This window comes from Durio zibethinus, chromosome 25 (genome assembly GCF_047325235.1).
Source record: "Durio zibethinus cultivar Kanyao isolate XHJ-2024 chromosome 25, ASM4732523v1, whole genome shotgun sequence".
NCBI lineage: Eukaryota > Viridiplantae > Streptophyta > Magnoliopsida > Malvales > Malvaceae > Durio > Durio zibethinus.
Genome location: NC_143186.1, coordinates 12305603 through 12328306, shown reverse-complemented (window position 1 = coordinate 12328306; position 22704 = coordinate 12305603). Strand labels below are relative to the sequence as shown.

At 31.8% G+C, this 22704-nt stretch overlaps 1 protein-coding gene across 4 annotated transcripts; it reads left to right on the top strand.

Moving 5' to 3' along the window:
• Nucleotides 1-11236: 11236 nt before the first annotated feature.
• On the top strand, nucleotides 11237-21415 carry LOC111275955 (putative leucine-rich repeat receptor-like serine/threonine-protein kinase At3g14840). Of its 4 annotated transcripts, XM_089754154.1 has the most exons (24): nucleotides 11237-11561; nucleotides 11651-11825; nucleotides 14126-14197; nucleotides 14301-14369; nucleotides 14756-14827; nucleotides 14941-15012; nucleotides 15117-15188; nucleotides 15270-15341; nucleotides 15440-15511; nucleotides 15593-15664; nucleotides 15757-15828; nucleotides 16093-16164; nucleotides 16650-16715; nucleotides 16968-17033; nucleotides 17135-17173; nucleotides 17313-17353; nucleotides 17849-18228; nucleotides 18398-18593; nucleotides 18996-19148; nucleotides 19395-19513; nucleotides 19629-19839; nucleotides 19953-20190; nucleotides 20457-20607; nucleotides 20727-21415. In XM_089754154.1, the coding sequence occupies exons 1-24, from the start codon at nucleotides 11471-11473 to the stop codon at nucleotides 21114-21116; spliced, it is 3033 nt and encodes a 1010-aa protein (XP_089610280.1). In that variant the 5' UTR covers nucleotides 11237-11470; the 3' UTR covers nucleotides 21117-21415. The 4 variants fall into 4 exon arrangements, with proteins under 4 accessions (XP_089610280.1, XP_089610281.1, XP_089610283.1 ...); XM_089754155.1 differs by lacking the exon at nucleotides 16650-16715; XM_089754157.1 differs by lacking the exon at nucleotides 20457-20607 and having other exon boundaries at nucleotides 20727-21188.
• The last annotated feature ends 1289 nt before the right edge of the window (nucleotides 21416-22704 follow it).

The window sequence follows — 22704 nt, the reverse complement described above, 5'->3', positions numbered from 1 at the left end:
TTCCTCCAATAAAAAATAATCCTTAGCCAGGGTTCATTTTGGAACAAAAAAATTAATAGGCTCAAATGGGTAACAAATGGATAATTTTTGTATACGAGAAGGACAGAGAAAAATGACCATTCATCATTTCAAGCATGATCACTTGGCTAGAAGAGCAAATCATTGAATATGTCCATTTTGTTTTTTTTTTCTTTTTATTTTTTATTTTTTTATGCCCCATCCTTTTTTACTCAAGGTTCTAACGACGATCAAGTCGTATAGTATCGATCGCAAGTTCAAAAAGGCTCTTTGGGCTCCAAAACTTTTTGGCATTTTCTTAGTGAAAGGAAGAGAAAATGTATAAAGGTATGAAATAAATTGTCTTAAGCAGAAAGAGATTCTTTTTTTTTTTCAATGCGCCTTAAGACATGAGTAAAGGTTATTCAAGCGTTTTTGTATCTATGGTCATAGTAAAATTTTGACACACATTGAATTATCAATTGAAAATTTGAAAGAGTATCTGATTTTTAAAATTCAAAATAAACTTTCAAAATTAATCTCTGTTGTTCTTTGCCTAAGAAAAGATTATCTACCCTTTAAGGTCTGAACTTAAACTCACATTCCCTGAAAGATTGTGGTTGATGAGTCCAATCATTTGAGTGATTAGGGTCATGAAAGCATTCGAAAAGGTGTGAAAGTATTTGATGAGCTTTTTCCTAATAATAATCACCATTTCCTTTAAGAATCCATCCATCTTTATTGCAAGATAAAACTTCTTTTTCTTTTTTTTGATTTTTTTTTAAAGTTACTTATGTGGGACTTTTATTCAAACAAATGCATAAAGAGAAAATTTCATGAAAAAGATCCAAAGTATTCAATTCTTCCTAAATAAATTAAATAACTCTTAGAGACACATTGCACATGTCATACATACATAGTAAAAATAAAAAAATCATCCTATCCTAATTTTCAAAACTTGACACCTCTCTTTTCATCTCAACTTCTCACATTTGACAATTGAATGGAGTCAATAACTTTTATTATTTTATTACCTCCAGAGTCAGAATACCATTCTTGATAAGATCTTTAACCTTTTCTTTCAACTTCTTGCATTTTTCAATTGAGTGACCAATTGCCCCTATATGGTAATCACACTTATCATTGGGATTGTAACTCCTTACTGATGGATTTGGTGTTATTTTTAGAGACACGAGAGTGAGATATCGATCTTCTATTAGCAAAGGTAAAATGTGAAAAATAGGGATGGGTAATTTTTCTTGATCATTCTTTGGTCTCTTTCAATTATTTGTTGGTTGGGTGGTGGATTCAAATGTAAGAACAAGATCATGAATGATCACTTGAGGATGAGAGTTTACTGGAAAGCTCAAATGCTGGCTTGGTTGGCAAAGATATGGGTTTTGAGAGATATGGCTTATGGCAGAGTGATGGGGTTGATAAGCAAGATAAGGATTATACGAAATAAAGCTATTAGGTAGATGCCAATCCATTATGACTGCTTGCATCTTTCTTTTATTCTATTTTGATGAACTTTTCTCTTCAACATCTATCGCATCTTTTAACTTCATCATGTCACTCTTGATTATATTTTCTATAATTTCATCAGAAATTACCAAGTCCAAAAAGTTTTTGGAGATATTCTCAATCATTCTTTCATAATAGGGAGTGTCCAAAGAATTGACAAATGAAACAGTAATTTTTTTCTCTGACAAGGGTGGTTGTACTTGAACTGCTATGTCTCTCCATTTATGTGCATATTCTTTGAATGTTTCAGTTAATCTTTTCTTCATGTTCAGCAAAGGTAACCTATCTGGCACCATATCTTTAACATGCTCGTATTGTGCTAGGAAGGCCCTAGCCAATTCATTCCAAGAGTAAATCTTACTTCGGTCTAACTGAGTATACCATCTTGCTGTAGATCCAGTGAGACTATCTTGAAAGTAATGGATCAATAATTTATCATTATGAGTGCAACCTGTCATTTTTTTATAGTATATGATGATGTGTGTTAAAGGGCATTTCATTCCATCGTACTTTTCAAAACTTGAGGCTTTGAATTTTGATAGAATAACAAGATCAGGTACTAGACTAAGTTCACTGGTGCCAACATTCTAGTACACATCATGGCTTTCAATTGCTTTCAATCTCTCTTCTAACAGATCATACTTATCTTTCATCACTATATCTTCTTATGAATTTGACATCCTTTTTAATTTTTTTAATTTTTTATGATCATCCACCTTAGGCACAGTAGTGAAGTCGTGAGAAGTATGCCCAGGATTAACATTTGTCTGAACTGATGGTAACTTGACAAAATGGCCAATATCAGGTTGATCAGTTGTTAGAAGTGCTTGTGACACATGAGGATCTTGAACATATGTGAATCCAGATAGATATAATGGTGTCTCGACAGCTGTTTTCTCTCTTGTCCTGTGTGTCTCAACAACTCTTTTTTCTTTTATCAATTTCACTATCATCTATTTTAATTCTGCCAGTTGTCTGTTCATGTTTTGTTGTATTCCCGTAACTGTTTCACTGATCTCTCCTTGGGCTTTTTCTACTATGTCCATTCGACTAGCATCTTTATTTTCCATGATTTTGGTACTGACTCGAGTGATATAAGTGTACAGACTCAACTAACCTCATTTCCTAGGATAGCTATCCTTGAACCTTTTATTAATCATCAGAAGTAAAAAATGCACAACAAGAATTTTATTATCAAAAATCTTTCGGCTTTGAAGGTTTAGCAAAAGCATATTCACAATCATCATCTTTTGTCTTTAACTAACATGAAAAATAATGAATTCAAATAGATAATGCATGATGTGCAAGCCAAATTTTATTATTATTAAAAAAGAAAAACTCGAGTTTCATCATATATTCTGGCCAGGTTATCTAAAGACATTCTTTTCTCTTCGAAAGTTTGATGAAAGTATATTCATAATTGTTACTCTTTTTCGCTGGCTCCGATTATTAAAGGTGGACAGAGGTATCAATTCATAAAAATTCAGGCCAACGAAATTTTCATTCATTCCAAAAGTATCAAGTTTACACATCATAAATCATTCTAGGGCTAGGGCCAAAAAGTGCCAGACCTGCTCCCACTTCCCTTTGTCTTACTTAAAAAAAAAAGTTGACTATGATTACTAGAGAGGATAACTCTTAGCTTAAAAAGCTTTTTATTCATCATTCTAACCAACTTTACTGTTACCTGCAGCATTACCTACCATTTTAACATGATCAAAGAAGGGTTCTCGTGAATAACTGGCTTCATCTTGGCATCAAAACTCAACCTTTATCAATTCTTGCACCCTATGTTTCAAAGTTGTGCAGTCTTCTAGAGAATGGCCCACAACACCAAAATGGTATTCACATTGGGCATTAGGGTTATATCATTTAGGAAAAGGTGGTTTGCGAGGTTTAGCAGGGATAAGGGCAATGAAGCAGTTTTCTAGAAGCAGCGGGTATAACTTTGTGTAGGATATGGGTATTGGATCAATAGGGGCTTTTCCTTTAGTGTTACCAGAGTTTTTCTGTCCTATGGTTGGTTTGCTTTATTGAAAAGATGTTGGTATAGTTGGTCTTGAGGTGAATTGAAAAACTCTGAGTTGAAGATTGGGCTGATAAAATGGTGATTGGATAGCATGCTGAACAAGCGATTATGAAATGTGAGTTGGGGGACGTGAATTCAAGTGTGAAATTTTTGAAGGTTGCATGACACTTGAGGGTTAATTCTAGGTGCTTGGAAAGAAGGTTAGAAGTAGTCATAAGGAGGATTTAAGTACAAGTTAGGACTTGAGATAGTTGGTGATGATTGTTTGAAGCCAGGTGACTCTTTATTAGAGATCAAACTCTTACCCTTAGTCATTTACGTGGCTAGTTCACCCATTCATCTTTTGAGTTCATCTAAACTTTGATCACTGTTCAAATTATCCAATGCCTTAAAATGCTCTAAAAGAGTACTAGAATTAAAAGGAGCCGATTGACCTTGACTTGACGAAAGTGACAACGGTCTTTGAGGAGGAACAAACTCAACTCCATCATTACCTCTAACCATTTCTATCAATTGAGCCATTTGTCGTTTCATCTCTCGAAGTTCAAGCCATAATTCCTCTTGATTTAACTCTAAAGCACGAATCATTGCTTCCAATTGATCTTTCATTTTTGTCATTCTAATTTCTACTAAGACAGACATTTTATTACCCTTGTTGAATAAATATCACAAAAATAAAGACACACAAAGTATGTTTATGAATACATGAATATGAAAATGTCATGAAATGCATATATATTTTATGACAATGGATTTTTATATGTACAAATACCCAAATAAAAATTTTCCTCAACCATGAATGTGTATGCAAAAAAAATGCAATGTTATGTTGCAAGAATGGTGGGATATGAAATGTAATGTATGTTCCATATGACCCTATTATTCATGAATTTATATGCATGAAATGCGATGACATATTTACATGAATGGTAAGATGTATTCTTATTACTAATGCAAAATACTTGTATGAAATGCACGAACCTACTCTATGTATAAGATATGTATGTATGAAATGCAATGCATATGTTGTGCTGGCTTAATAAAGTAAACACTAGCTTAAGATACGTAACGAGATAGAATGCATGCACTACTTATCAAGAAGTGCATGAGATGCATGTGCATGAAGTAAAATGCGTGTGCTATCTATTGATATGGATGGGATGGAATGTACGTATTATCCTATTATAATGCGCATGAGATGAGATACATGTATAATGTATGAAATGCAAAAAATGAAGTAAAATACAAAATTTTTTGCTTTAAGAAGGAAAAAAAGAAAGAAATAAGGCTTGAAAATTAGTCTTTATTTGGCCAATAAACAAAGAATTTAAGAAAAATCCTTAATCTTTGGAAATATTCTTTTGTCTTTTTTTTTTCTTTTCAATGATTGACCTAAAATAAATACCACATATTCAAATATAATGCACACAATCAAAAAATAATAATAAAATAAAATAAAATGACTTAAGAATTCAAAACAAACAAGTAAGAGAAATAATATAATAACCATACAACAAAATAATATAATGTATAATGTCCTAATTTTTGGTAATTTTCTAAAAAGGTGGCATGGCTTTATCCTAGGCAGGCTTTCTATGGCTCACAATATATTGGGTTAGGATTTGTATGTCTAAAGGTTTCCAGACTATTCTTCACTTCATCGCTTATTATAGACTAGTAAGATTTCTCGATCTTCGCCTATTATAGGTTATTAACGAAAAAGGTTCAATTTGAGTGAAAGTATTTTGCTAGCAAATGCGGAGGTTATTACCTCACGAGAGCGTAGCTACTTCACTTCTTCCTAAAAAGGGTATAAAGCTCATATATGCGAGTGAATATATAAAGTGTGTGCAAAGTAATGTATTGATCAAAATAACATGAATAAATCATAACCAAAAACAAAATCAAAATGAAGTAATAACTAACACATAATTTATTTTATTTATTAACATGAATGTTTTCAAAAAATAAAATAAAAAAAATTAAATTAAATATCAAATAAAATCAATTAAATCCAACCATTGTCAGTAGCGCATAATTAAAATTTTGGCCTAACTCTCAAACAAGTCCCTAGTGGAGTCGTCAAGCTGTCATAACAGTTTTGGGACCGCCAGACGTAAAATGTTTTAAAATCGAGAGAAATAAAATGGAGTCGTCACAAACTTTGTTAGGGTGTGATTGACCACCAAAAAGTTTTTCTTTTTAAATAAACTATAAAAACGGGTTTAAAGTTTATCAAAAAGATAGAATTTGGTCTACAAAAAATCAGGTTGGGTTCGAGAGTCGATTACGTTGTGGGGGTGCGATTACGTGTGGGGAAGGATTAGCACCCCCACAACGTCTATAAATTGGTACCATTCAACTATGCGCTATTTTCGGTGTTGGATAAAAATGATTTTGACTTGAAATTTAATACTAATTTCTTTCATTTTAAAAAAATATTTTTGCTAAAATTTTTATTTAGAAATATTGAGAAAATCTTTAAGTTAAAGAATTACCTTAAAATTCTCTAACATCTAGGCAGAATTTAAAATAACTCTTTTTGCTTAAGATTTAACACAATAATCCTTAAAATGAAATAACACTCTTTATAAAAAATTGTTGGTGACTCTCTAACATCTAGGCAGAGTACCAAGAATTATTTCTTTCGAAATGTTACTTTTATTTTATAATATCACAAAAAAAAATTTTTTAAATGTATTATTCTTTTTTATTGTAAAATATTTTATCATCAAGTAGTAATTAAAAAGAGAATAATGCAGACAATTATTGATGATAACACGATAACTTATGAATGGTAATGAATGTCATGTAAAATGAAATGCAATTTAAAAGTTGGATTCTTAAGTATAATGAGACCATCCCGACTCTCCAACATCTAGATAGAGCTTAGGTACGACTGTTTATATTTAAGATCCCAATTTATTATTATACTTTTTATTTATTAATCTTATTATTAATGCGAATTAAAAAAATCATGTGAAAAGACTTAACGAAGTAAAATTTCCTAAATACCCCATCATCTATGCGACATTCGGGAACAAATTGCTTCAAATAAAATTTTCACACGTGTCTTTAGGATTTTTAGGAGGTTTTGAGTAAGGGCTTGAGTAGAGGTTTTAAAGGTTTGGTTTTAAGGTTTAAAGGGTTTTAAAGCTTGAATTTTAGGATATGGAAGGTTTAGGGTTTTGATTTTAGAGTTTGGAGATTTTAGGGTTTGGGTTTTGAGGTTTGGGGTTTTAATTTAAGGGTTTGGATTTTAGGTATTTTGGATTTTGGGGTTTGGATTTAAGAGTTTAAAGGTTTGGGATTGCGAATTTTGGGGGGTTTTGGATTTTAAGGGTTTCAGAATTTGGGGGGTTTGGATTTAAGGGATTTTAGAGACCTAGGATTTTGAAAATTAAGAATTAATGTTTAAGGTTTCGTTTTTAAGAAAATGTGAACATCTCTAAAAATCTCCAACATCTAGGTGAATTTTCGAAGCAAGTTCGATTTTAGTGATTTTTAAAAATTAATCAAAATTTCTCATATATTTAATTTTTTATGAAAATTTATTAATAATAATTCTCCAACATCTAGGCGGAATTATTTTTTTAAAAAAATATTTTTATTCCCTCTAACATCTAGGGAGGGAAAATAATAAAAATTATTATTATTTTTTTAAGCATTTTTAATATATATTTTTAGTTATTACTTGTTTTCAATTTTATTATTATTAAAACAATTAAAAAACTTATCCTAACAAATTTAAAACTTATCATGCATAAATATAAAAAATATACTTAAAATAACAAAAATAATAATATATAAAAAATTCAAATTTTCAAAAAAAAATTTTTTTTACCTGAACCGGACTGATCAACGGCGGTTCGATTGGATCGAAAAAGGGTTAGTTCGACGCGCGGTTTGGTTGAACTGGTTGAGGAACAGTTCAGACCGGTTAGATCGGTTCACTGGCAGTTCATTTGAACCGGCTGGAGGTTGGCTGAGGCGGGTCGACGAGTGGATTTGCGCAGATCTCGGGTTAGGTTCGGTCCACGCGCGGATCCTTTTACACTTGAAATGGCATCGTTTTGGCCTTATGCTCAAAACGATGTTGTTTTGCTTTTATATTTTCTATAAAAGTGAAGTTTTTTTTTTAGCTCATTTCACCATTTTCACCAAAAAAAAAAATTTCTCAGAGCTTTGGGTCTCTCTGGCCTCGTCGAAATCCGGTCGTTGGACTACTGCGCCGACCGTCGCCTGGGCCACCGTTGGTGGTGGTCGTCGATGACCGAAAATTTTGAAATCCTCCTAGAAGCTCCTTTTGACGCGATCTTTCCAGATCCGATCTTCTTTTCGTCGGAAATGGCCCAGATCGATGTAGATCGGGGTTCAAAATTTTCTGTTCTTTCCTTTTTTTAAAAAAAAAAAACTAAAACTAATAATCTTTTTTTTTTTGTTGTAGGTATCTCCTTGGCGCTGGGTTCCTCGTCGATTCGGCAAGGACTGTGGTTTCTGTTTTATGGTTTTTTTGTGTTGATTTTCATAAATTTGTTTGGGTATTTGGGGAGGTTGTTCGCGTTTTTTCTTTTTCGTGTCTGAGAGGTTTTTTTGATAGGGGTGGAATGTGCATATTTTTGGTGTTCAGTGAGGGATGTTCGAGAGTTCTAGCTTTCGGAAAAAGGGGTCCAAGAGAGCTTGAAGGGGAAGAAGTTAGGAGTTTTTAAGGAGTTCAAAAGGGAATCTGGGTGGCTGAGGTGGGCTGAACATGAGGCTGGTCAGGGGGCTGGTCGGGGGCGGCAACAACGTCGTACCCCACCAGCCACCCTACTTTCTGTTTCTTTTTCTTTTTCTTATTTTCTTGTTTTTTTGTATTTTTTATATAATAATAATAATAATAATAATAATAATAATAATTATTATTATTATTATTATACTAAAATGAAAATAGTAGACCCGAACAAAATTGGTGTCTACAATTTTTTCCAAAAATGACGAGCTGACTTTAACCTCTAATAATTAAAGGATGAAATTTTTTTGCGTCCAAGTAAGTCATTTTGTTCTCAGCTAACATGAAATAAAAGAAAAAAAAAAAGGTTGAATATCATTCTAATGGGAAATAAAAAGAACCAAAACATAGACCATTTATGCAATGATTTTCTATCCTTTTATTTACCCTTCGTGATTTTCAGCCATTTTATATTCTTTCATAGTACCCCTTTGTTGTAAGAAAAATAAAGTTTATTTGAATCAAAAACAACTCTTTGCTAATTAAAAAAAATATATGGGTGAGCATAAAATAAATTGTAGTTTTTTAATTTTTGAGGAATAAAGTATAAAATATAAAGTTTAAAAATTTGTGATCACAAATGTAGTTTTTAGAATGAGGACGATCGAAATTGAAATTTTTATAAACTTAAATGATTGGTCTTATTGTAAATTTCAATCAAGAATTTTTCTGAAATCAAGAAAAAAAATGTATGTCCAACACAATTAGCTAGGATGATAGTTGAATTCAACTAATTTTATCTATATTTAATAAATATTGTTCAACAGAATAAGTATATCTATGCATTATTTGCATGAGTAAGGTATATGATTCAAGAAATGCGAAATATGTATGAAACTTTTTTTAATTATAATTATGTTATTTCGTAAGTTTTATAAAATTTTAGTGCAACTCACATCTTACAACTTGGTTTATTTTACAAATTTTTCTCGGAATTGAGATGTCAAAGTCCAATTATCTATGCTTCACTTGCCCCTTAATTTGACATAGAAATTTATTATATATTTTAGTATGAAAAAAAGTCTAATCATATTATAAAATAAAAATTATAATCTTTTAAAATTGATTACATAACTTAGTTGAATAAAACCTCGGTTAATTCGAAATCAATTATATTTACTTAGTCATAGATCTCACATACCTAGCAATTCACATGATCACTAACATTTGCGTTGAAAAAAACAAAACATGCATCGAAATTATAAGCTCATCCTAAAAAAAAAGCAAAGTTGCGCAAATTGGTCTAAGAATTCAAAAAAAGAAAAGATAAAAATGATGAAAGTATGTATATATGGTTAAATTTTTTTAAAAAAATAAAATTTTAATGCATCTTTGCTTCAAAAAAAAAATTGTATCTTATTCGGATTAATCACACAACTATATTTTCATATTCTCCTATCATTTCTCAAGAAGGTACATATTTATTTTCATTCAATAATAAGCTAGCAAGTTTGATAGAATAATTAATGGTGAAACTACCACCTTGAAGCAAGGCAGAGCTGTCACCAGCAAATTATCCTGCAAGGCATAGCTGTCCAAGTGCCAACACAGATTTCTTTGCTTTGTTTGTTTTGAAGCATGGGTTTCTTTGCTTTTGTATACATATTTAAAGAGCTAGTTGTATTGTTTTAGTCAGTATAGTTAGAAATGATATAAAATGAGATTTGCTGGAGCATAAATTTTAATTATAATTATTTTGGGTGTCTTTTACAGTTTCATGGTATAACATAAAACTTAAACAAAACTTGGTAGCAGAATTTTCTTTATTTTTTGATTAATTAATTCCACTTACAAGTTTCTATGGGCAGGATTAATTACTAGCATTAATTCTTCTTTAGAAGTCATTTTCTTTGTTGTATAAGCAATTGCTCAATGACAACAGTTAGTACTGTTAACAGTTGCATGATTCATTAATAAAATATTAAAATTTTAATTTTAGTGATTAAAATTTAAAATTTGATAATGCTAAATATAAAAAAAAAAACCAAAAATTACTGCCATCAATTCAGCCCTCGAATTAAACTAGTTTGGATATATGTATTTTTTGCTAGAGACATAACATATCACTTATATATTAATATTGACTTTGGCATAAATCTTTCTACTACTTAAACAATTGAATTTGAATTTTTTTTTAAATAAAATTGAATGATATAGGTCGGTGCCTTTGAGAAGATTTTCAATTTTCAAACATGTAGAAAGGGAAAGTCCATCACCAACCCGTCACCCATCCATATATCCATAAGTGTATTTAATTGAAGTGGCTGTGAATTAGTCAATTTAATTGGTAAAGAGATTGTAAGTTGAAACTATATATTATTCTCCTAAAATCTTAATCAAAGGTTATTATTATTTTTTTTGAGCTGTCAAACTTAAAATGTAATACAGTTATTTTGATGTTGCATTATACATTTATACTCTCACCTAGTAAAGGCTTAAGCTACCTGAAAAATAGTTGACTAAAGATGAGATATAAATATACACATTTTATTTTTAAAATATTAATAGAAAACATTTTTAATATTTAAATAATAAACAAAATTTAAATTATCGAGTGGAATCAAACTGAAATATGTATTTTAAATCTTCCAATAGGATAAGTCTGACCCATCTTTATTTATAATCTTCCCAAAAATAAAGAAGGGGACATCCATTACCATGATTTTTCTCTTATCTCTGATCATATAAATATTTAGGAATCTTGAGCTTGAGGCCATAATTTAGACATATCTTATAGCATTACTAATTAATTTTATACCAGAATTTCAGATGACGACGCACATGAAAATGACTATATAGACAAAAGCATGGAAACACATGGGTTTCTGTGTCCCATCCTTGTCAATGGAGGGATTATTTCGCTCAAATCATACAATATTTTATTTATTTATTTATTTATTTTCATGCAACTTGATGCTTTAGATATCATTCTGGTGGGACTACACAAAATTGTTTGTTGTCTTACGAGCTTAAAATAATAGTTGACTTCATTTTTGTGAGCTCTCTTCAAGGTCTACTTCTTTCTATCTTCAAAAAAAGAACAAACCCAGAAAGTCTCCCACTTTTTGCTTCCTTCTCATTCTAGCCATGTTTTGCATTCAAGTGTGAATTGAGGATCTTGATTCGTTTCCTGATCTAGAAGAACAAAAATGTCCACTCCTCGACTTTTACTAGCTTCAATCCTTTTAACATGTTGCCTATCAAGTTTTGTATTTGGAGCTACACTTCCAGACGATGAAGGTATTCGCTTTTTGTTGTATCAATTTCTATTTATTTACCTTTGCTTTCAATAATTGTTTGATGTATGGGGATTTTGTTGATTTTTGCAGTGGAATGTTTAAAAGACATAGCAAAGACACTAGGGAAGAAAGACTGGAACTTCAGCGTTGATCCATGCAGTGGAGAGGAAGGGTGGGCTACGCCTAATCCCCTGAAAGGATTCGAAAATGCCGTTACCTGTAATTGCTCCTTCTCTAATGCCACCGTCTGCCATGTCATTAGCATGTATGCATCTCCCTCTCTCTCTTCCATTTCGATCTCTTCATCCTCCGTTCTCTATTATATTTTTCAAAAACTAAACTACAATAATTAGCAAAGAAAATAGTGAATGATTATCACTTTTTTACAGATACCATTGAGGCTTAAAGTTCGGATTTTAACTTCTTCAAATATATAACCATAATAATAATTATTTTACATTTACTTCATGAGAAGCCATGAAATTGATCTTCTGTCTCAGCTAGGGTACTATACAAATAAATAAAAAATGAATGTGTTCTATTTAATTTATAGGTGATTAATTACCTATATTTGTAATTTAGTTACATCATGTAGTATAAGTAAGAGGTATAGTTATTAACATATTATTTATTAACTATATATTATTGCAAATTACTGTAATAAAAAAGTTTATTATTAGTAAAGGACAGTTATTGTTACGAGCAGAAAGAAAAGAGAAAGAGAAAACTTATAAAATCACATTTAATAATAAAAAAAAAACTTTAATTGCCTTTTTTACTTTGCAAAAATAAATCTTTCTGGACTAGATCCAATCAATCTTTCAAAAGGTCTGTCCAATGTCTAACTCATCAAGAGATTCGAATTTTTTATAAGAATATATATTAATTAATAATATTTTATATATTTTAAAATTAAAAATAAATATAAAATAAAATTTTGAATCAAACCCAAACTCTAAAACTCAATTTTTGTTCAATTTGAATTGGACACGCCTTCTAGTAGCTGGGTCCATGGACATGATATCTATGCAAAGACAACTCATACTAATTGAAATATATTTTAAGACTCGTATGTTTTAAGTTCTAATTTTGGGGTGAAATAAGAGATGTGAAGGATGAAAAAAATTATTTTTTTATTTAATTACTCAATATATTTAAAATATTAAGTATCTTTTCTTTTATTATACAATAGCTAAACGTTTGCTTTCGTTGTGGTAATCTTACCTAAAAAAATAATTTCCTTGAAAAGGGAATCATGGGTTGATCTAACAAAATTCAAGCACCAACTCGGAAAGTTCGAAGTGCATGCATGGGTTTTAAGCTTGTGTTTGCCAATTGTCATTTTCAACTTTAGAAAACCATAGACAAACCTTTTGTTAGTGATTGGCAGGCTGTAATTTCCACGTATAAATTGATCGATTTGAAATTGACTAGACAAGTTACCAGCTCTCCCCCACAAAAAGTGAAAATTGGGGTTGTGGTGCACAAGACTAACTACAAGTGATTCCTAAAATATAATTAATGATATGAAGTGAGCACATCTATTTTTTTTTATAAAAAATTACAAATTAAATATATTAAAATTTTAATTTATTAAATATTAATTTTTAAAAATAATTAAATAAATTAAATTAAATTCTGATTCGAGCACAAATACATTGGATCAGCCTTGTCTTGCCAAAAACCATTGACTTGGAACAGCATGGGTCAATGGCATTCATGCATATACACAGAAATGTGGGCCTAACTGTTTTATTTTTGACAATATACGCGTGGGCCCATCTTTGTGGTCGGCTTGGATAAGACTGAGTTTTTCAGTCGTAAAATGAACCTATGGTCAACCAATGCGGCTGCTCTAATGAAACAAAATCTATCAAATCAAAACTCATTTATTCCATTCTTTTTTAGTGAGTTACCGTTACTTGTCATTGAATATTTGGATAAAATATTTAATTCAATCTTTTTCTTTTTGTTGCTCTCCATCTCAAATTTAATATCCACTTCTAGTTTTCAAACACCTATAATTCTGTTTTTTTTTTTGTTTTATATTAATATTTAGGCACCAATCCTTATAACTCAACAATTTTATAAAACAATTTTAAAAATAAGATAAAAAGCTAAAATTAGAATTTTTTTTCTTAATCTCTAAATTAAGTCAATCATGGACATTTAATTTGAGATAGAAGTGTGTTAGAACTGAGTGTAATAATTGATATTTTTTCTAATGGCTTAAACTTCTAAGACGGTTCATAGCTTGTACTTCAAATATTTAATTATAAAACTCAGCTGTAGTGTGATAAGAATCCATCATGTAAAGCTGTCAAAGGGGTCTTAGCTCGACTTAATGAAGTGAAATGGTGTTTAAAATTTAAATGTAACAGTATCTTCTTTCCTAACATTTTTTTTTTCAAAACAATTTACCACTTAAAAAAGGTCACTCTGTTGACATGAAGTTAAAAATTTCAATGATGAATCATATTATCATTTCAATCGTTTGAAAACTACATTGATACATCAATTGTAGTTAGTCTTATGCACCACAACCACAATTTTCCATTGAAACAGAATGCTTAAGGCACAGAGTCTCCCAGGCACTCTCCCAAAAGAATTGGTCAACTTCCCTTACCTCCAAGAAATGTAAGTTCAACTATTTTCCAATCTTCTTCATGGCAGTTTTTCACCTCCATGAAAATGGAAATTCCATTTCATCAACTAACTTAAACTGTTAATGTTGTTGCAGTGACCTCAGCCGCAACTTCCTTAATGGCACAATACCTCCAGAGTGGGGTTCCATGCAACTTGTCAACATGTATGTTCTCTATATAACATACATGTTGATTAATTAGACACTTAATCACATAAGAAACTCAATCAGATAGTTCGCGACTTTTGATTTTCTTACAGCATGAAAGGTATTATGATGCAATAATATATGTTGTCACAAACTAAATTTAGTGGCAAGATTATTAAAAAGAATCTTAGAAATAGTTTTTGCAGCATAACATTTCTAACATATCTTCCAAAAATTTTCAAATCTTGTTGCTGATAGATTTTGCAGTAAGATTTGAATAGTTGTAACGTTCTGCAAACAGTTATGGCTTATGATGCAATTGTGGAATGTATTTGCGACAGTTATGATGGATAATGCATGTGGAATTTATAATTTTTTTTATCCTTGCATGAATATTATTGCAGTTCTATTCTTGGAAATCGCTTAACAGGTCCAATCCCAAAAGAGCTAGGAAATATAAGTACTCTTACCAGCATGTGAGTTGTTGATAGCCAGTTTCTTGTATTTCTTAATTTAATATGATGATTTATAGGAATCTTTGTTAGCAATATCAGCTGACTCAAATTTATTAATCATAAAAAACATGCAGATCAGCTGAGTTCAATCAGCTTTCTGGAGCTTTGCCTCCAGAGCTTGGGAATCTACCCCAAATTGAAAGAATGTAAGATTCTTAATCTTTAAATCTTCACAAGAATTTCATTTATTACTGTTTTTATTAAGTTTGATTTGTCTAGCTCATACTTCATTTTTGTTATTGGTATTTAGGCTTCTTAGCTCTAACAATTTTACTGGGGAAGTACCTCAAACATTTGCTAAGCTGACCACATTGAAGGACTTGTAAGCTTTTAATTTTTTTGATTTATCAGGCTTAATTACTATGTTACAAAGCTAGTTCCGATAATTTTGTTTGATCAACAGTCGCATTAGTGATAACCACTTCGCAGGGGAGATCCCTGACTTTATCCAGAATTGGACAAACCTTGAAAAATTGTAAGAGCTTTGATATTGCTGATGCCTTTTACAGTTGTTTTTTCATTAGAATTTTGCTTTATCATTTACTTACCTAAATGAAATGTTGGTAACGGCAGAGCAATTCAGGCAAGTGGTCTAACTGGACCAATTCCATCAAGCATTAGTGCCCTGGAAAATTTAACTGACTTGTAAGATGGATCTCATTTTTCTAAATATTGGGACATTGCATTATGATGTTCGTTATTTATAAAAAAAATATTGATGAACAGGAGAATTAGTGACTTGAGTGGAACTGATGCAACTTTTCCACCACTTAGTAGCATGAAAAATCTGAAGATACTGTAAGTAAAATTCTAAAATGAAGAAGATTCCATTAAACATATCAACAACTCTTTTGCAACTCAAATAAGAGATATTTGTGCTTGTATTACAGGATACTGAGGAGTTGCAATCTCATTGGAGAGCTACCTGAATATCTAGGGGATATGGCAAATTTGAAGACCTCGTGAGTTATAAACCCGATTTCTTCCAGTAGTTCGTGTAGTTTTTACATTGTTTGTGATCATGATATGTTCCGTTGCGGCTCCATTTTGATTTTGTTTCTTTGTTTCTCCTCTCTTTTCTTTCTAGTTATGAATTTCACTGTGCTGCTCAGAAATATTTAGCCTTTCTTTTCAACCTTGTTTATCTGAGAGCTGGAGAAACCTTACTCAGACAAAATGTGGTTATAATACCTTTGAGTTTGTAACTTTTTGTTTTCATTTTGCAGAGATCTCAGCTTTAACAAACTCAGTGGAGAAATTCCAAGCAATTTATCTGGCCTTGGGGATGTGAATTACTTGTAAGTGATTGATCTTTGCCGGTAAATTTTCCTCCCACAAAGTGCAAGCAGCCTTTCCTGAGATGTCAAACTGTTCTTGCTGACCCAATGAAATTACTTAATTAGTAATACATGGCTACAGTATACATCATTCAATCTATATCAGCAATTTAAAATACATAACCATTCTTCATGTCTTATAAACCAAACTTGTTTCCTCTGTCAGAAGATGTGTACATCTAATTCTATCAACTAGACGTTAGTATTATACAATGGAGTTGGCTCCAGGGTTGAGGGTCTCGAGTTTGAACCCCAGTTAGCCAAAAAAAAAAAAAAACAATTGAAGTGTTTACCAAAAATATTAATGTGCTCTTGAGGTTTAAATATCAGTAATTCTATTTTCATATGTTCCTGTTTGGCATCACAAGTGAGGAATTGCGTTATCAATTTTTTGTCATTTAATGCAAAATGTCTGATTTCATTAAGTTACTATTATTTTTCATCAGGTATTTGACTAGAAATTTGCTTACTGGATCAGTCCCTACTTGGATACTGGAAAATGGAGACAATGTGTAAGATTCTCTTCCAAGATTTTCACTCTCTGGAAAGAACTTTGATATATTGGTTCACAATCGGAACTCATTAGATTTGTGCAAAAGGCCTTTGTAGCTCTTCTTAGAGCTCAATTTTTATAATCCTGCTTAAAGGTGACTGCGTAATGGGATTGGAATAGCAACTCACGCGGTACTTAGAACAAATTAAACGAAAAACCATAGATATACTTAACAAAACATTAGATTGTTTATAAATACTATTTTGTGCAGTGATCTTTCCTATAACAATTTCACAGCTGGAAGCCAAGGAACATCAAGTTGTCAACAGCGGAGCGTGTAAGAATCTTATCATTTAAGTGTTTGTTCTTTTGGTGGGTGTGAGTGTATGGATATTTCAGCCACTAACAATGACTTTATATCTGTAATATTTTCTGTAGGAATTTGTTTGCAAGCACTTTTTTGCGTAGCAATACCTCGTAAGCCTTTGCTTCTTTTCTCTTTTTTTTTTTTTTTCTTTTTTATTCTATAAGGGTATTCTTAAACTTTTGGGATTCTCGGCGATATGCTATTTTGCTGTCAAGGCTGACATTTTCTGGACAATCTATTGTTTATCAGGGGATCTGTTTTTTGCTTGAGAAGCTTTCATTGCCCAAAATGTAAGTCATCTTAAAGAATGTTAATATGTTTTGATATATCCCATTGAATTCACCTGGTAGTTTCTACATTCTAGCTTCATGAATATATTTTCATTGACAATGCTTTAGCATTGAATTGCAAAGTGATAATTCAGGATACTCTGCTTTTCTTTCAAAGATCACCAATCTTTCTGCAAATGCTCTAACCATTCTAAGTGCTTGGCCAATTAGCTGGCACATTTGAGGTTGAAACTCTGCTGTTGGGATCCATTATCCACATGACTCTCATACAGCTGATTGCTATGTCTGTTTAAACTTGTACCATAACCGATAGTTATCAAGGCAAGAGTTTAAAGATTGTCACATGAAAGTATGCAATACTTTCTAGATTGAAAAGAGTACCCCTGAGTAACTCTTCTTCTTCTTCTTCTTCTAATTTGTGTGAAACATTTCATTCTGAAGACTGAAGAGTATAATTCTTCAATAGTTTTTCAGCTGTTGTTTCTTATGTCGCAGCTTGGTACTCTCTCCATATAAACTGTGGGGGAAGAGATGTAACTATTGGTGGAAATACCACATATGAAGATGATACAGATGGAGCTGGACCTTCAAGATTTTTTCAAAGTACAAGTAATTGGGCATTTAGCAGCACTGGTCACTTCTTGGATGATGACCGTGAAACAGACACCTATACTTGGACAAATTCATCTGAACTATCCATGGATGATTCCCAACTATACATGAACGCACGCCTTTCTCCCATTTCTTTGACTTACTATGGATTCTGCCTGGGCAACGGAAACTACACTGTGAACCTCCATTTCGCAGAGATAATGTTCACTAATGACGATACATATAACAGCTTGGGAAGGCGCATATTTGATATTTACCTTCAGGTAGTTATTCAATATAGTTCTTACTAACAAAGTTATGTTGTTAGACAAACGTAAAAATATGTTAGGAGCTTTGGCCTATAATTTCTATTACACCCTAAAACTGAGCAAAAAGAACTTCGTAATATGTGTGTGCATGAAATTTTCAGTTAACTAGAATAGCAAATCTCAGGGCAAGCTGGTGCAGAAGGATTTTAATATCGAGGATGAAGCAGGTGGAGTTGGCAAGGCAATCATAAAGAAATTTCCTGCAGTGGTAACTAATAGTACCTTGGAGATCCGTTTTCATTGGGCTGGAAAAGGGACAACTGGTATTCCTGTTAGAGGAGTTTATGGTCCTCTTATATCAGCTATATCTGTGAATCCTGGTACGTTGTACATTATCGTACGATTCTTCTTCTAGACCCTTACTGCTGGATGTCCATTTTGTCAAGGCACTGCTATAATGTACTAATAATATAGCTAGGTAATCTTGTTCAACTTTTGATACTTGTGTTTCCTTAATATTCTACGAATCAGAATGCTGAAATTTCAATTTCTTTTCTCTTGATCAACTTTAAATGAGTCACTATTATTATACAAAGAAAGAACATTTTCATTTTTGTTTCACTTCTTCTTTCCTCCTTTCTTTCAGTTTGATGCTTAAGAATTCTTTTCTTTCGTCCAATCTGTATTGTTCATGGTCTCCAGTTAGTTGGATTAAGCATTCAGAAAAACAATGTCATCAGTCATCCCATCTTTGTAACTCTTCTGTAATTTTCTTCAAGCAGATTTTATACCTCCATCAGAAAATGGGGGTAGTAGCGGTATATCTGTGGGTGCAGCGGTTGGAATTGTAGCTGGAGTAGCATTTGCCATCTTTCTCATTGGGGGCATACTTTGGTGGAAAGGCTGTTTAAGACAAAAGAGCACGTTGGAACAAGGTATTTGTAGTGAAATCAAGATTTTGATATGGTACCAGCTCTTCTCCAATTTGTAGACATGAATATTGTAATAAAAATATTATTGGATGTTACCTCACCATCCCATTTTCCCTCAGTTCAACTTGGAATGGATAGCTACAACTTACTTGTTTCCACTTAAATTTGCCTTTAGACAACCGGACACCTAAGATTTTAGTATCTATCACATAAAAGGTCGAAATTAATCTTGCTTTTCTTCTTCCACAGATCTAAAAGGTCTAGACTTGCAGACTGGTTCTTTTAGCTTGAGGCAAATCAAAGCTGCCACAAACAATTTTGATGTTGCTAACAAAATTGGAGAAGGAGGCTTTGGTCCTGTTTACAAGGTATAATGTTCCACAAATACTTTCTTCTTATTCTTTCCACTTGGAATGTTCCTGTTGCAGCTCTTCCTCCAACTTATCTTATTGAAAATTGATGCTGGTAATTTCTCAAATGCAGGGCATTCTGGCAGATGGCACAGTAATAGCGGTTAAGCAGTTATCTGCTAAATCAAAGCAAGGAAACCGTGAGTTTGTGAATGAAATTGGAATGATTTCTGCTCTGCAACACACTCATCTGGTAAAGCTATTTGGTTGTTGTATAGAAGGAAATCAACTGTTACTGATATATGAGTACATGGAAAACAACAGCCTTGCTCGTGCATTGTTTGGTAGGTTTTAGCCACATCATTCATTTGATTGCTGGTTTTGAAGCTATTCATGCATGTATATGTACAAAACAAACAAAATATGTCTGACCTATTCTTTATTTGGTTATTAAAAGGTCCGGAAGAATGTCAATTGAAATTAGATTGGCCAACAAGACGTAAAATCTGCATTGGAATAGCAAGAGGTTTGGCATATCTCCATGAAGAATCTAGGTTGAAGATTGTGCATAGAGACATCAAGGCCACAAATGTGTTGCTTGGCAAGAATTTAAACCCTAAAATATCAGATTTTGGTTTGGCCAAGCTTGATGAAGAGGATAATACTCACATTAGCACCCGAGTTGCCGGAACTTTGTAAGCATCACTGTTCTGATTGCCTATGAACATGTTCCTTAATATATTTTACAACCTTTTTTAATAAATTCCAACAAGTAATAGAAACTCCTGAGAGAGACAAAGGTGCAAACAGATCTTTAACAGTACAGATATTTCTAGGATAGGTATACTTTTCAATGCAAGTTGAGTCAGTATAGTTGCAAGGACATTGTTATTACAATAATTTAAATGCAAAATATGGAAAACTATAATGCTGTACTAAATTAATATTTTTAACTCTGCAGTGGCTATATGGCTCCTGAATATGCAATGCGTGGTTACTTAACTGATAAGGCAGATGTTTATAGTTTTGGGATAGTGGCACTGGAAATTGTTAGTGGGAGGAGCAACACTAGTTACCGTCCGAAGGAAGAATGTTTTTATGTTCTTGATTGGGTAATGTTAAAGTACTAGAACTCTTATTCTAGCTAGGATTGCATTTCACAGGATATATTGTTTTTCTTTCCTATTTTATCAGTTAAAGTTTATCAATTCAATCTTCCTGTTGTTTCCAGGTTCTTGTTTTGAAGGAGCAAGGGAGTTTATTGGATTTAGTTGATCCAAGGATGGGCTCTGATTACAACAAAGAAGAGGTGATGGCAATGATCAATGTTGCTCTCCTATGTACCAATGTTAATGCGGCAGCTAGGCCTGCCATGTCCTCTGTAGTTAGCATGCTTGAAGGCAAAGCAGCTGTTCAGGAATTTGTTACAAATTCAAGCACTTTTCCGGACAAATCGAACTCTCAGGCTATGAAGAAGCTTTATCAGCATCTTGAAGAAAAGAGTGCCCCTGAGAGCCAGACAAACAGCATGTCAACAGTTGGAGGATGGACTTCTTCTACATCTGCTGCTGATCTCTATCCAGTCAGTTTAACTTCTGATTATTGGCAGAGTAGAGACTGAACAAATCAAGCAAACTGTCTTGATTGAAATGAGAAAGACTTTGCTTTTATGTAATTTAGCAAATGAATTGGGAAAAAGAAAAAAAAAAAAGAAGTCTTAGAACATTTTTCCCATAAAGCAAAATGTAAATAGTCACATATGGTTGTTATTTTTTGCATAGCTAGCTTTCTTTTTCTTTAAACTTCTTGATGCAATATGTTAAGAATTCTATAGCAGTTTTTGCCATCCCAGTGTAAAGGCAATCTGCTTTCACCGACAACAATGGAACATCCAGAGCAAAACACCTTTAATTTGTTAAACAGTTGTTGAATTGCCCTCTGAAAAATACGAGTCAACAAAAAAAGGCCGTATCCAGTATAACAGCCTGCCATGTCCTCTATCTGTGAGATATGCATGCTTGAAGGCAAGGCTGCTGTTTAGGGATTGATTACAGATTCAAGCACTCTTCCTGACGAATCCAACTCTCAGGTGATGAAGAGACTTTACCAGCATCTTGAAGAAATAGTGCCCCTAAGAGCCAGACGCACAGTAGCATATCGACAGTAGGCCATGGACACCCTACTATAACACTTGCATCCATCCCTGGTTTAATATTAACAAAAAGTGAAGTATCTAAATAAATAAAAAAATGTTTATATAATAAGGCTTTATTTATATTAATATTATTTTTATATATTTTTAAAATTTTAAATTAATATCAAATTTAAAATAATTATTTTGATTTAAATGAATTATAAATTTAATTTTGATTCAAATTTTAAAAAAAATATAAAAGTTATATAAATCGATCATTTCAATATACATATAATTAATGGAAAAAATAACTGTCTATCACATTCACTTGTCAAGTTGTCGTTTCTGAATATATAACTGCTCTTGACTTTTACTTACTTCCCACCCTTCCCCACCATCTTTAAGCTGTCAGTCAAACTCAATCTGCTGGTTTTGATCTTACATTTTGTTTATATTATTTGACTTTTATGCGATAAAAGTTATTGATTTCAAATTCAACATTGTATTCATAATCAAAGTTAACGGCCAAAAAAGGGACAGATCTCAATTTTAGATTATTCAATAAAATTTTGCTACCTTAATAGATTATCCAATGAAATTTTGCTACATTAAAAAATATAAATAAAAGAGATAAAAATTTTGAATCAAATAACATTATTCGTTTGTTATTATATATAGATCATGGTGTAATCTAGAAATATTAATCAATTATTTTTTAATTTCTTAAATAAGACAGATTTTGGTTTTACTTTTTACTTTCGTAATTAGTATTTTTTTAATGTATAATTAATTTGTTAATTTCTTTAAATTAAGGTATTGTTCACACAAGTATTTTCATATTAAATGCAACACTTGTTAGATATATATATACACAATGAGTTTTAATATATTGAATGAAATACTTTTCAAAATAGTAATTTTAATCATTTTTTGTTTTTTAAGACTTTTTTGTAGCCTAGTTAATCTAACAATGTTTCATCTTTGACCAAAAAAAAAAAAAAAAAAACTTACTAATAGGTATTTTTCACATTGAGAACCTTGGTTTGCTTTAAAATTTTAATAACTAGTAAAAGAA